General features: G+C 39.4%; 1 protein-coding gene and 1 non-coding gene across 2 annotated transcripts; one reads left to right on the top strand and one right to left on the bottom strand.

Moving 5' to 3' along the window:
- Positions 1-91: 91 nt before the first annotated feature.
- Positions 92-163, bottom strand: Trnap-ugg (transfer RNA proline (anticodon UGG)). Its single transcript has one exon. It is a non-coding gene; the product is annotated as a tRNA-Pro (tRNA).
- A 733-nt stretch (positions 164-896) lies between these two features.
- On the top strand, positions 897-15,415 carry LOC137261314 (small ribosomal subunit protein uS15). The gene is made up of 6 exons (XM_067799048.1): positions 897-995; positions 5,146-5,194; positions 8,678-8,756; positions 10,336-10,505; positions 13,787-13,887; positions 15,332-15,415. The coding sequence occupies exons 1-6, from the start codon at positions 973-975 to the stop codon at positions 15,363-15,365; spliced, it is 456 nt and encodes a 151-aa protein (XP_067655149.1). The 5' UTR covers positions 897-972; the 3' UTR covers positions 15,366-15,415.
- The last annotated feature ends 375 nt before the right edge of the window (positions 15,416-15,790 follow it).

Raw genomic sequence — 15,790 nt, 5'->3', positions numbered from 1 at the left:
AAGCTCATTATCCAATCATTCTGACACATGCCTCATTGTTAATGATGTGGAAGACAATCAAAATTGTCAGTTCTATTTACCAAAAGATACAGGGCTCGTCCGGGATTCGAACCCGGGACCTCTCGCACCCAAAGCGAGAATCATACCCCTAGACCAACGAGCCTCAGATACGAGCCCAGCCCTTGATCACTCTCTTATTTCAACCTCTCGATCTTTGGAACTAATAAAATGAAAGGAAAATAGTCGTCTTGGATTATCAAAAGGTTGGGCTCGTCCGGGATTTCAACCCGGGACCTCTCGCACCCAAAGCGAGAATCATACCCCTAGACCAACGAGCCTCAGATACGAGCCCAGCCCTTGATCACTCTCTTATTTCAACCTCTCGATCTTTGGAACTAATAAAATGAAAGGAAAATAGTCGTCTTGGATCATCAAGAGGTTGGGCTCGTCCGGGATTTGAGCCCCGGACCTCTATCTCGCGCCATTAGCGAGAATCATACCTTTAGACCCACTTTTTACGCACCTGATAGTCTTTTCCCACTTTTTTCAATTTGTCGCGGTGCCAAAAGCCTTCGCAACAGGCCCAATTAACTGGGCTGGACACCTGAGTGCTCAAGTCGCATTTCTTCCCATCACTGACGGCCCAAGGAGACATTCATTTGTGACATTACATAGATGTTAGTTCGAAAAGTTATGCAGACTGTAATGTATGATGTAAGCAACACTAATTAAACGTTAACTTTAACACTAATACCTAATTTGGACAGTAATTTTACGACTAATGACACTTTATGCTTTACTGTTTTGTTTCGAAGGGTTGGTACATAGTTGTCTATGTTCATAACGAGGCAAACCATTTCGGCTTGAAACGCCGCTCGAGAGGAAGTGTCGAGTTTCGTGCATTATGTCCCTTGGACGATAGAGGGCGCACGTGTGCACTGCTTGATTGGTCTCTTTCTCAATTCCGCCATCATGGGTCGTATGCACAATCCAGGGTATGGGAACATATTTTCACTGAACTTGTGGTTTTCATGATCAGTTTCCACAACACGTGTGTCTAGATTAAGCATATCGTTAACGGTATCCTGTTGGGACAAATTAGTTCATATGCTAGTTTATATGAGACGTTTGAAATAAAGATATTACTTCAGGTTACTTCCAACCACGTGTTCTCAACGGATCAAGCTCCATGTGCTAAGCCCCAGACTCTCATTATATTTTCCCATTGTTTAGAAATCATATGTAAGTTAAAGGCATGCTTTTTCATTGGGGTTGATCTTTATTCTCCTTTCACATTTATCCACGCAATTATTAACCCATAGTAGCTACATCCTTCATACTTTCAGTATTCAAGTTACTTACTTATTTTACGTCGGTTGCTGTGTATTCAAATGAAGCTGCGTCATATTTTGTGCCAAGGGGTCCATTTTTACTAAAAGCCACTTGTCATAGGGAAGGTGAATGTAGATATCTGAGTAATTAACTTGCCCTGTCTAATTTAACACTTTCCCTATTTTATGACATCATGATGTAATTATGAAGGAATAAATCAACATGGTATTTAAAGGGGCACTGATGCGGAGCGAATAATGCTTCTCGCCAACGGTCTAATTATGAAACCAAACCGCAAATTGGTCAGCGCCCGCTCCTTCGACCGTGACGGACAAAGGAACTGGGCTCCTGTCCATATTAGCAGAATTTCTTCAGCGAAACAGTTGGGAGGCCGGATGCCCATCATATGCCATTTGTTTAAAAATATCCATGGTATTCCTTGTCTGATTGTAACCAAATATCCCAGCTGTGTAGTTCTTTTCGGATGTTTGGATGGTATAGTTACTGATCCAATTTGATCCTATTTCAGTGTTTTTAACCTCAATATTTAATCATGTTACATGAAAATATGATGTCTACAGGCACGTAGCCATTTGTTTCAGTGCGGAAGATTGCAAAGCTTTATATTTAGGTAGTTTTGAGTGTTGGTTCAGCAGTGATAGCAAATATCATACGTACATTTTGGTAGCTACGGTAGCTACAATGGTTTATTATCTATGATAATAAAAACACACAGTTGATTTATTTGAATTCGTAAACAAAAAACGATGACTTTGCCTTTGGTAGAGAAATCTGAAAATTTTCTTACGTAAAAAACCCTTATTTCACCTATTTACCCAAGTACACAGCAAATGCCCGTGTGTATTCCTTATGCAATGAAATTCTCTTGGTATCCTCAAAACAGTTTCGGCTCATAAGTGTTTTCAGGCTGCATGCGACACAGAGATTACATCTTCAACAGGTATAATTAGTAGTAACACCACTTCGGTTACTCAACAAAGGTTCCCATTTGGCATTTCTCCTGTCTGGAGTAAATACTCAACATTATAAATTAAGGTCTGTAATGGCAAATGTATTGTATGTTATGTAATATGTGCAAGTAAGTGATGCAAGAGGGTTTATCAGCTGAGTTACAAAAACAAACATCGATCAAAGGATTAACCGATAACACACTGATTGATTAATTACTTTTATCTTCTAGCGGATTTGTCAAAAGGCAGTGTGTGTAGATGACTACACCCTGTCGTAAAGTGGAAGTGCAAAAACAATATCCTCCCTTCAAAGAATTAACCACCCTTGCGTTGATTGATTGATTGCTCATTATTGGTTAACTAGATTACTTAGAATAGTGGACATCATACAATTAGTTGCCAGGTGTGCTATCTTGGGAGACCAATGAGAGGTTTATCTGGTTTTCACCAACGAAAGACGTGAAACGATGTGTTACTTTTTCGCAAATGAGACAGTTGTAAGACACGCGACACAGAGCAGGATTATTTACCAGCTGCAGATGAATGGAATACGATTTCTTTTACGTGGATATTGATGGATACATTCCTGAACAAGGTAGTAGCCTGACATCGTTGCCATAAAATTAGTCTGATTTACATTCATTATTTGCATTTTGTTTTAATCTATTTGTTGTAGCATTCAGCAGAATCTGTATGACAGAAAAAACACACTAGATCGCGTATGTGTGTGAAATAGGATCCACATTGGCATTCTATACAATGTATAAATGTTGCTGTTATGTTAGAAATTTACTATGAGTATAAGCAGATCGTGTGTTCTTTTATCAATTTTCAGAATCATACAAGTATGACAATAGACTAAACTAGGGTTATGAGACAAAATATAGAGAGGTACATTGGCTTCGTTATTTTTCCGTCCTAATAGTTTTTTACCATTTCTACCACTGGCAGATGATTAACCTTCAAAGTGTTTCATTTGTTTTCATAATACATTTGTAATGAAGTAAAAATGACTTCACCTCAGTTGATCTGTCTATAATTAAACTATCAATTGCGCTCACGGACTGCGCAGCAGAGGTCTCGAACCAGTCACGAATTCTGGGATATCATCCGGGTACTCACGGGAGAAAAACAATAACAAAAGTTTACACCAGTCCACGGAAATTGCTCCGCATCAGTGCCCTTTTAATGTTACTAGCTAGCGACCAGTTATCGCCATTCTTAAGCGTTTTTAATGCTCCATTATTTCTTAACAGAATCAAATAAAATTTATCTTGATGATAAATCAGCTATTCACAGATGTTTTCTGCTTGTTTACAGTTGTCTATCGTGTTTCTCTGAAATGCGGTCAACAGGAAGCGCGGTAGTGTAGATTGTGCTTTCCATACAACTAACAAGACCAATTATCGCCATTTCTGAAGTTTTTGTGTAATTCACCTAATTTGACATAAACTTGGTAATAAACCAATTGTGGTTCAAACCTTGACTCATTGAAGAAATTTCATAATTGGAATTTGTTTTTTAACAAAAAAAAGAAGTTTAAAAAAAACAAAACTCACACTCATTGTGAATGTTGACGGATGCTGATATAAGCTGTTGGGAATATGGAGATATCACCGCGGGGTTGAACTTATCAAACTTGGCATTTGGTGTAGTTGTTTGCAATTTTGGCAATGTTTGTTGTCTCGGGGGGGAAAACGTAAAGATTAAGGTGTTGAGTCCATATAACGGAGATGGAAATTTGGGTCCATTCAGAGTCAAGTGATTGACTGTTGGCATTATGGGAATGTTCAGACAAATTTAAAATCTGCTCTTTTTGTGGACTGAATTGTCAAGTCATGGATTCACAATACCACCAGGATCATTTTCATTCAATTCTCATTTATGAAATTTCATGTCAACACACTAATAGTCATGCGACATACCCCGACATGTTTGGGTCTTGTCATCCAAAGGATTCATATTTGTAACAACTACAATGTGAAATACTCACACTAATTTTAACTCTTGTAACCAACATTTTTTTTTAATGTGTCAGTGTGTGAAATACTACGGATGTACAAGTAAAACTGTTTGCGCAAGCGCTACAGCCAGGTGTTGGCGATAATTGGTACTCGGCTATAACTGATCGCTAGCCAGTAATGTTCACTGCCCTATTTAAATAAAAAGGGATAAATAGCCAAGAACGATAACCCTACTTTATTATCATTGCAAAATTTGATAGATACATTTTGAGCAGAAATGAAATGAAATGAAGTTTACTTTAATACTAAGTATTTGAAAGTATAAGTGGAAATTATCTAGTAACCCATGGACAAGTAATAGTAAAAGTTCCGCCCGTACCTCCCAACCTTATCAAAAGCCAAAACTGGCATGTATAATTCACCCTAAATATTCATTAAATAAACTGGAACAAGTATCAAAATAACAATCAGTGAACCTATTTCAGTGTTGGAATACTAGTATTGCACCAGGGAAGGTGGGAATATTCATCATTCTTTGTAAGAATGGATGGGTGTATGGGCGGGCCTCTTTGTTAAGTAATATACCATTATTTGATTGACCGAAATGAAAACTGTCTTGTTCCGAGCGTTGAAAGATGGGATTTTTTAACCCCAGTTGGGCATATCAAAAGTGCCCTTTGTAATACAATATCACATAATTTGCATAAAGCCATGGTCTGTTCCAAATAAGTCGCTTTGGACTTTGAAAGAATCACATCGCTCATTTTTGCACTAATCTCTCATCAGATTTTTCCCACTATGCAAGTCGGAGAGGTAGTTGAAACTGTACACATATTTGTCTCCAGTATGATGTATGTTTGTATCAATTCCTGTTTCAGAAAAGGTATTTCCCAGTCGGCTTTGCCATACAGACGTTCTGTGCCAACTGTAAGTGTTCCTTGGCATTCTTACATGATTTGTATGACATCAAGCAAAATAAGCATCAAGAGGTGTTTTAGAAAATATTTGTGTATACCTGGATGTAGTCCCTCCACCATCTGTCTGCCTGAATGTCGGGTAGTTCCTAGAGCAACAGTCCTAGGCCTGTGGTGTCTGCTCCAGGTCCTTTCAGAGTGACCTCTGCCTATGTCATCCCTCTATGTAGTCTCGAGAAAGCTGTATGTAGTCAGTTGGGAGAGCTCTCTGTGTTGCCGTTCTGTCTACGTAGTTCCTTTTGAAAGCCCACTACGTAGTGTTGAGAATGAGAAAGCCCTTTGTCTACGTAGTGTTGAGAATGAGAAAGCCCTTTGTCTACGTAGTGCCTCTGTGAAAGCCCTTTGTCTACGTAGTGCCTCTGTGAAAGCCCTCCATGTAGTTTTGGCGAGCACCCAGATATATGCATTTTTATGCCCCCGGCATGTCATGCGGGGGGGGATATAGTCGCCGCCTTGTCTGTCTTGATCATTTTGTTTCCTGAGCAGAACTCAAAAACCGTTCAATATTTTTCTGCAAAACTTGGTAGATTTGTCAATCTGAACCTATAGTGGTGCCTGTAGCTATGTACAGGATCTTGTGATGTATTATTTTCTCAGTTTCCATGGAAACGTTTTAGACTTAGTCTCAGAATGGAGGGATGGGCTTCGTTCCCAGAGCACAACTCAAAAACCATTTCATATCATTCAACAGATCTTGGCAGATATATGAGACAGATCTTGAAATTGTGACTTTGCTGATTACAGATATATGGCATTTATAATTTTCATGAATTCCATGGAAACAATTCAAACTCAGTCTGAAAAGACAATGAGTAACTGTGAGATTTGTCCTTTCAGACATGTGGGGGCCGGGGAGATATGTCATCATCTGATGACTGTTGTTATTTTTCCTGATTTCCATTGAAACAGTTCTGACTCAGTCTCAAATTGGAGGGAAAGGCTTTGTTTCCAGAGCACAACTCGAAAACCATTTCATATCTTTCAACAGGTCTTGGCCGATATATGAGACCAATCTTGAAGTGGTGGCTTTTGTTTTTTATAAATATATGGATTTATATTTTTCAAGACTTACATGGAAACTGTTCAAATTTAATCCAAGAAAACATCAAGTAATTGATAGATGGTTTGTGCTTTCAAATTTGTTGGGGCCGGGGGATATGTCATTTTTTTATGATTCTTGTTACGTTTCCCATCTCCCTTCTAGGGGTGTAACGATAGATCGAACTATCGATGCATTGCAATTGTTTAGGAATCCATAGCGATTAATCAATTGGGAATATGAATTACTGTCACTAAATCAGTCGTTGTTGTGACTGTTATTTCCGTCAGTGCACATGCAGCACAGTGAAGATAATGAACCAATTTGGTATTAGTTATCTGCCCCTGCTGATGTAACATGTTATATTTTGGATTATAATTTCTTAGTAAAGTACAAATTTTAGTACATTTTTGTGTTGAGTCCAATTCAGGATTAGAACCCGCACTCGGTGTCATTCAGCTAATCGCAAGTACACACAGTCAGCAGCCTAACAAGGTCGGCCAGTGCGACTTCTGTTAGTGTCCATTTTGGGGGTTGTCCCTAAATGTTAGAATTATGTGTCTAAAATTTTGATCATTGTATCCTTTATTTGATGATACAATGTTTTGGAGCAGAAGTGTTCTAAATGCCTACTGGTGATCAAGTTAACTCTAGCTGTCCACGTGACTTTGGACAATTTTGACTATGACCAAAGTGAATATATCTTTTACTGCAGTGTAGGATGAAAAATCAACCTAATCGTGTTTAGGTCATAGTTAAGTGTGTCTTATTCTAAGCTTTTGGTCATAGTCATACACAACCATTGCAACAGAAGCAACCTTCTGTTTTCATGTTCTATTGTTCTGAAGTTTATCTAAAATGGTGGCAAAAAAGATATGTTTGTAAATTGATGGTGGATTTGCTTGAAGCCCATTCATTAAAACTAAACCAAAAAATACATTAAAACAGAACTTGCCATCATAGTGAATGTTGAGGTTAGGGATAAATGGTATCAAGTCCAGGGTTAGGGTTAGGGATACATGGTATCCGTCAATTCCATAAAATGGAGATGGAAATATAGGTAACTTTAGAGTTTAGTGATTGAGTGTTTGCATTATTGGTATGTTTAGACAAATTAAAATCTGCACTTAAACTGTCATAGATCAACAACACAGCTTGGGGGATTTTCATTCAATTCTCATCATTTATGAAATTTCATATCAGCTCTCTGATAGTCATGTGACATCCCCTTGACGTGTTTGGGTCTAGACTTCCGAGGGGATTCATATTTGTAATGTCTACAGTGTAAAAATATTTTGTGATTTTTAACTCTCAACGCCTATAGCTTATGTGATGCGTCAATGTATGAAATACTATGGAAGTACAAGTCAAGCTGTCTGCTCAAGCACTACAGCCAGGTGTTGGTGGTAACTGTCAAACAACAATAACTGGTCGCTAGCCTGTGGTTGTGGTCTGATTAATTGACATCAAAGATTGACAGCAATGACAAAATGACCAAGCAGTTGATCATGTTAGCTTATAATCGAACACAAACAATTTTGTTTGCAATAGTGGTGTTTCTCATAGGGTTGATTTGGTCTATTACCTGTCATAATCTCTACCACCTCTTCCTAAGTCATCGACCCGTGAAGGTCCTGGGGTAGAATAGGCCTTCAGCAACCCATGCTTGCCATAAAAGGCGACTCAGCTTGCCGTAAGAGGCGACTAACGGGATCGGGTGGTCAGGCTCGCTGACTTGGTTGACACATGTCATCGGTTCCCAATTGCACAGATCGATGCTTATGTTGTTGATCACTGGATTGTCTGGTCCAGACTCGATTATTTACAGACCACCGCCATATGGCTGGAACATTGCTGAGAGCGGCGTAAAACTAAACTCACTCAGTCCTAAGTCATCATTGAATTTGACCCATGAAGTTATGGGGTAGTATAGGTCTTCAGCAACCCATACTTGCCCTGAAAGGTGACTAAATAGCCACTGGCCTGCTAGCTAGTGACTAGCAAAAATCCTTTCAGGCCAGTAAATCTCTCACTTCTGATTTTTCATGTGGTGATTATGTGCAACTTAAGTTATTGTACACTTTAAAATCATGCAAGATAATGTCCTTATAAAAATGTTCATATTAGCAGGTTAATGATGAAATCTTATTCTCATCTATTTGTTGTAATATTTTGCATAGTTCCTACATTTATGTTTCAGGCTAATGAATTATTTTGTGGGCTGGTAACTTTCAGGCATAGCTAGCCTGACTGGCATTGCAAGATATGGAAACTGTTTTGCACTCTGTTGTAGTCCCTTGTGCAATCACACTGTCTATGTAGTCAAAGAGAACCTATTAATGTGCAAATAATGTTCTAGGTACATTGTTCACCTGAATATATATCTTGTAATTTCAGTGGCTCAAGCTGACATCAGAGGATGTTCAGGAACAGATCTACAAGCTAGCCAAGAAGGGCCTGACCCCTTCACAGATTGGTAAGTGTCTCGCAGACACTGACAAGGCAGATCCACAAATCCACCTGCCTGCATTGGCTCTTTCAGGCTCCCACAGATCAGAGAGAAAGTCAAGGAGTTTTAGGTTATATCTGAGAGTCTGTATTTTCATATGTTTTGAAAAGTCAGGGTAAATTTAGTGTTATGGTCATAGAAAAATATGACTCGGAATGTTGCTAATCAGTTATGGTAGTTGTGGAAGTAAAAATTGTTTATTGTACTTGAGGTCTCTGGCCCATATACAAGCAATACAAGTATATATACAGCACATGCAACAGACGTTTTTCAAAATAAGTTGCAGTGAAATAAGACTTTGCTTCTAAGAATAACAGCATCTTATACATAAAGCTCTAGATTATATTTTACAATTTCATTTTTAGAGGATAGAAAGATCAAGGCAAAAAAGGATATTTCAACAGAAAATCTGCCATAATTTTATTGCTAGTATATTGCTGAGTGAGGCATAATCCTAGACTCAGTTCAGCAGATAATCTTGGATATATCATTTTCATTAATCAGCTTAATGTGGGCAAACTAAAGCAGAATGAATTTGAACTTCTACAGCTCTGTCACAGAATGGACATATTCTCCAATGAAGCATAAGGGCTTAGGGTTCATTCATTAACCTATCAACAATTTGATATGTATATTTGTGGTTAAAATTTATCAAGTTTATAGTGGTTTTATAGTGTTGATGATCTAGCTGTCATGGCTGTGGTGAATATATAATATTTGCATATTTTTTTTCTAAATAAGCCTTTGATAATTACATTTTTTGTCATAATGAAGAAATGTATTCCTAGCTTTGAATGAAATCATTACTTTGACATTTATGCTCTTTGTCAAAAGCCTTTTAATATATAGTACAAAGTTTTCAGATAATATATTATTGACATTGACTTAGAATATACATTTCATTGTGTTCTGTTACATTGTGGCAGGAGAATCAAGGAAAAGATTCTTTGTCAGAAGTGTCTATTTTATGGTTAATCTAATAAAATAACAAGAATTGTAGGTATATATGATATGTGTGAAGGAAATACCTTAAAGGGCATGTGAAGGAAATATCTGAAAAGTGTTTAGGACTTACTGAAGGGGAGGAAGGGACCAGTTTTTCACATAAATGGGTCAGGGGAAAACCTTTACTTATCAGGAAAAAGTCAGGGAACGTCTGCCATGCCAGTGGGAACTGTGTCTTTATAAAAGTGGTCTCTGTGTGAGATTTTAACAAAAAAAACCATAAAAGTCCTGCCCTGCCCTGCCCTGACCAAAGAAGAAAAAAATTAACACCTTAGAACTCGAGATTATTTTAGCCTGATTCTGTCGTAGATACTGTTTGTCAGTTGAGACCTTCAGTTTGTGCTCCCGTAGGAGAATTAACATAAATTCTGAGATACCTTTTCTTGATACTGCAAATGTTATCTCCAGTCAAATGGTACAGTGGAGTTATCTGACATGACAATCGTACCAGGGTAACCCCCATGATTCCTGGGTGTTATCCCCCAGAAGTAAGGTTCCAAGATGTTGTCAGTCACCACTTACTAATCAATGTCTGTTGCAGGTGTTATCCTCCGAGACTCGCATGGTGTAGCTCAGGTTCGATTTGTAACTGGTAACAAGATCCTACGTATCCTGAAGGCCAAGGGTCTTGCCCCTGACATCCCAGAAGACCTGTACCACTTGATCAAGAAAGCTGTAAACATCCGCAAACATCTTGAGAGGAATAGGAAGGTGGGTCTCCTGGCAACCACCAGGCTGATATATACCGTATTCTAGAAACACCTACATACGGATATATCGGTAGAAGTGTCTCCTGCCAACCATCGGGCTGATACATACCGTATTCTAGAAACAGCTACATACGGATATATTGGTGGAAGTGTCTCCTGGCAAACACCAGGCTGATATAGACCGTATTCTAGAAACAGCTACATGCGGATATATCGCTACAGTTGTCTCCTGCCAACCACTGGGCTGATACATACCATATTGCAGACACATCTGCATATGGGTGTATCAGTAGCAATGCCACATGGCAACCACCTGACTGTGGGGCATATGGTGTGCAAGTTCTTGCACGGTAAGCATTTCCCTCTTTAAATATTAAGGATTTATTTGGCTCTTCATCCATATTGCAATCCAGTTCTTATGAGACCCATGAAGGTCCAGAATAGAACAGGCCTTCATCAACCTATGTACGCCATAAAAGATGACAGGGGCAGTTGAGAGGATTAGGTGGTCAGGCTCCCTGACACTGTTGACACATGTCATTTGTTGCCATTTGGACAGATCAATGCTCATCCTGTTGATCATTTGATTGTCTGATTCATAAAGCTAAACTCGCTTGTTCACATACATGGATCATTTACTAGCATTGTTATGAGTGAGACCCCGTCATTAAAACTACTCATTTTGACATCAGTGTTTTCACAACAGTGCACAGTTATCTCCCATGAATGAAATTTTAACTAATCAGAAGGGAGTATCTCTACAATGAAATGTGAGGTGTGCCTGTGTGAGCGCTGCAGAATTCATGTACATTTCTAGGGGTAAATTATCTTGTTTACAGGTTTGTCTATACCTGAAATCATGACAATAGTTCTGAAAAGCAAAAGCTTACTTAGGCCATAACCCCACGTCTTGGCCCATCAGCCATCCTTGATCCTAATTCACTTGGGCAGTGGGGTAGCCTATTGGTTAAAGCGTTACCTCGTCACGCCGAAGACCTGGGTTCGATTCCCTACATGGGTACAATGTGTGAGGCCCATTTCTGGTGTCTCCTGCCGTGATATCGCTGGAATATTGCTAAAAGCAGCGTAAAACCAAACTCACTCACTCACTCACCTAATTCACAACCTACCCCTTCACTTATCCTTGGTATTTATTTGCACCCTAGCCCCATCAGGTATCCTTGATCCTAATTCACAACCTACCCCTTCATTTATTCTTGGGCTTTATTTGCATCCTAGCCCCATCAGGTGTCCGTGATCACAACCTAGCCGCTTCACCTGCCTTTGGTTTTTATTCACATGCTGACCTGACCATCCTGATCAGCTGTACTTGGTTCTAATTCAAATCACATCTTAATCCCATTGGCTGTCCTTGACCCATATTCACACCCTGGCCCCATCAGCTACCCTTGGTCTAATTCACGCCCTAACCCTATCAGCTACCCTTGGTCCTAATTCATGCCCTAACCCCATTAGTTACCCCATGACCCTATCCCTGGGGCTAATAGTGGGTGGGGTACATTGGTAGAAATTTTGGACCAATCACAGCCCTAACGCACTGTAATATTTATAGTGGATGTGATCTGCTGTATTTCAGAAATATCTTACAAGATATGGCTAGATATAACATCTCACAAATTTTGATCTTTTATGTGACCAAAAGGTAAAAACTAGTAAATAAGTTTCATTCATTCTTGTTTAGTGGTGGTGGGCATTGCAATGCTAGTTGCAAACACTTGTTCACATTGTCCCTCCCAACCTCATCAAGTACCCTGGTGCCATAACTTCTTCAACACTGCATCCCTGATAAAATGTTGCAAGTCCCTAGACATTACAGGCTGATATACTGGACTGACCATGGTCACATCAAAACAATGTATGCATTAAAAAGATTTGCATGTCTGGACACTATGTAAAATGTACAAAAATGTGCCTCTAAACTTTGTCCCAGATCACAGCCTTTCAGTATGCATTCACAGTGTTCCATGTTTAAGTATGAAGTGCTTCCAGAATAACGTTTACACCTGAACCCTTTGTTTATGTCTGAAAACTTTCATACTCCAGGACAGTCTACATTGCTGTCCAGTCATTGGTTGACTTGTATCACAGTATTATTCATTACACTCATCTACTGAGTCCAACAAACCCAAGTAGGTCACTTCCTCTGTGCCAAATCTTGACATTTGGAATGTGCAAGTTTACATGTTTATAACCATATTTAAGCAGTGTTTCCACTAAGTTTTCAGACCACTGGTACAGAGTACTGTGTACAATTTCAATGGTACTGCACTATAACTTGAACCTGATAGAATAAACCGCCTCATCATGACTATTACTGTCACAGCTGTCTTTCAAAGCCAGTTTTTATAAATTAATGCAGCCATGAGTAAATCCATTCAATTTACCAGCTGCTTCACATATTTTGCTAAACATTTGACGTCTCCCTGTCAGATAGTTTTTGGTACGAAACAAGCGGACTTTTTTTTAATCACTGTGACAGGTTGAATCGTTTTTGCCATCATTGTTATGGCTTATGTCACCAGTTGCCTCCTCACTTTCGTTAACCTTACGTTTCTGTGAAAGAACTTTCCGAAAAGACCCCTACCGAAAAGGATGACAGTGTCATCTGCTTTTGAGTTGCCATTTGACATGTGCTTTGAAGGGCAGTTGTAACCACTTGTATCTTTGTGAATAGCTTTGTCAGCCAATCAGAGTCCTGGAACATTGGCATGTCATGGTTACTTTGGTGACTTCTGTATATTGATCAGAGGGATTTCCATTATCATATTTCACTGTGGTGACAAGGCCAAAAAGTCAGATGATTTTATTACTTAATGCGTTTTGATGTATGATTACCACCGCTAGTTTGATAACCAGCTAACTGCATATGATTTTGGCCGGTACACTGAACTGACAGCATTTGAGATTACCAGTACAGGGCATATTTTATCAGTAAAATACTGGTAATTACCGGTAAACGGAAACACTGAGGTTAATATTGAAAACAATGTTCAGAAAATAACTTTGATCTGTATTATTAGTATGAGTACATCATTTAAGTTGCACATAGCAGTAATTCTGTTTTTCAAGCTGACATTGACAAATGTAGGCATCATCAGTCACATCAGTGTCGGGGAACATGGGTGTCTTAGCTTCTGGTTCACTAGTATTGAACAGGGTAAATCACATTATCCAGACCCCTATCAGGGGTGTCAGTGGCATTTTTTCTGACCCAGTCAGCTACCCTAGACTGAGTCTTCCATTATCTGAATTTACTTTCAGGACCGCGATGCCAAGTTCCGTCTGATCTTGATTGAGAGTCGTATCCATCGACTGGCACGATACTACAAGTCTAAGAAGGTCCTTCCTCCAAACTGGAAGTAGTAAGTAGCTCCTTATGTGGCAGTGAATTGGGATTTGTTAAACATTCCTTGGATTAACATCACAATATTTGCGTCTGTGCAGTATATCAGTAATGTCTGTGCAGTATATCAGTAATGTCTCTGCAGTATATCAGTAATGTCTCTGCAGTATATCAGTAATGTCTGTGCAGTATATCAGTAATGTCTGTGCAGTATATCAGTATTGCATGAAGCCCCTAACAATGAGACACTGTAGCGTATCGGTATTGCATGACTCAACTGACTAGGAGACAATGTAGCATATCAGTATTGCATGAAGCCCCTACCCATGAGACAATGTAGCATATCGGTATTGCATGAAGCCCCTACCCATGAGACAATGTAGCATATCGGTATTGCATGAAGCCCCTACCCATGAGACAATGTAGCATATCGGTATTGCATGAAGCCCCTACCCATGAGACAATGTAGCATATCGGTATTGCATGAAGCCCCTACCCATGAGACAATGTAGCATATCGGTATTGCATGAATCCGTTAGACATGAGTTGATGTAGCATATCAGTATAGCATGAAGGCCTTAACCGTGAGACAATGTAGCATATCAGTATAGCATGAAGGCCTTAACCGTGAGACAATGTAGCATATCAGTATACAGCGCATGTCGGTATTGCATGAAGCTTCTAGCAATGAGTCGATGTAGCATGTCAGTATACAGAGCATATCGGTATTGCATGAAGCTTCTAGCAATGAGTCGATGTAGCATATCAGTATACAGAGCATATCGGTATTGCATGAAGCCCCTACCCATGAGACAATGTAGCATATCGGTATTGCATGAAGCCCCTACCCATGAGACAATGTAGCATATCGGTATTGCATGAATCCGTTAGACATGAGTTGATGTAGCATATCAGTATAGCATGAAGGCCTTAACCGTGAGACAATGTAGCATATCAGTATACAGAGCATGTCGGTATTGCATGAAGCTTCTAGCAAGGAGTCGATGTAGCATATCGGTATACAGAGCATGTCGGTATTGCATGAAGCTTCTAGCAAGGAGTCGATGTAGCATATCAGTATACAGAGCATATCGGTATTGCATGAAGCTTCTAGCAAGGAGTCGATGTAGCATATCAGTATACAGAGCATGTCGGTATTGCATGAAGCTTCTAGCAAGGAGTCGATGTAGCATATCAGTATACAGAGCATATCGGTATTGCATGAAGCTTCTAGCAAGGAGTCGATATAGTGTATAGGTAGAACATGAATCCCCTAACAAGTCATTGCAGTATATCCAGTAATCAACTGCCGGACATCGTAACCCAAGTTTATTAAAACTATTACAGCATGTAAACTAGCACAACAAGTAACATATCTGTAACATTAACTTTACCTGACAAATCTAGAAACATTGCCCAGGTCTGTGGTCATCCACAAATTAATGTTTCTTGTTTTCTTCCAGTGAATCCTCCACTGCCTCAGCCCTTGTTGCTTAAGGAGTGAATATAGAAGATGTAAAGCTGAAGAAATAAAGTCTTGCAAGGGCGATTGTATTCACTTGTTTTATTTATTAAGTGTTTTGTTACTTGTCTGACAAGTGATGAACTTCTTGAGCTCAGGACCTTGTTCCACAAAACAGTGTAAGTGCAAAGATGATCGTAGTGCCCATACTTGCAAACAGGCTTTGTCGTACTATTGAGATTGTGGAACAGGGCCTCCAGTTCTCAAAGCAATTGTAGTGCTTCAGCAGTTGGCAGTATGGGAAAGAGTAGATGCGACTTGGACAAAAATATGCCCATGAGGGACCCTTAATGGAAAATGTTCCAAGTTGCATGGACGTATAATTCTGCGTTAGTTTGGTACCCAGCAACCTTGTAATGGCGACTCCAGCCTACAACAGGGTCCCAGTAACTACACTGAG

Source organism: Haliotis asinina, chromosome 14, assembly GCF_037392515.1.
Source record: "Haliotis asinina isolate JCU_RB_2024 chromosome 14, JCU_Hal_asi_v2, whole genome shotgun sequence".
Classification (NCBI taxonomy): Eukaryota; Metazoa; Mollusca; class Gastropoda; order Lepetellida; family Haliotidae; genus Haliotis; species Haliotis asinina.
This window is presented reverse-complemented; position numbering and strand designations above follow the sequence as displayed.

What these genes read in the sequence shown, in the direction of transcription:
- LOC137261314 (XM_067799048.1), top strand. Translation starts at nt 973, where the DNA reads ATGGGTCGTATGCACAATCCAGG. An exon ending in ACAGACGTTCTGTGCCAACT is followed by an intron (nt 5,195 to 8,677) that starts GTAAGTGTTCCT and finishes TTGTAATTTCAG; the next exon opens with TGGCTCAAGCTGACATCAGA. An exon ending in ATCTTGAGAGGAATAGGAAG is followed by an intron (nt 10,506 to 13,786) that starts GTGGGTCTCCTG and finishes ATTTACTTTCAG; the next exon opens with GACCGCGATGCCAAGTTCCG.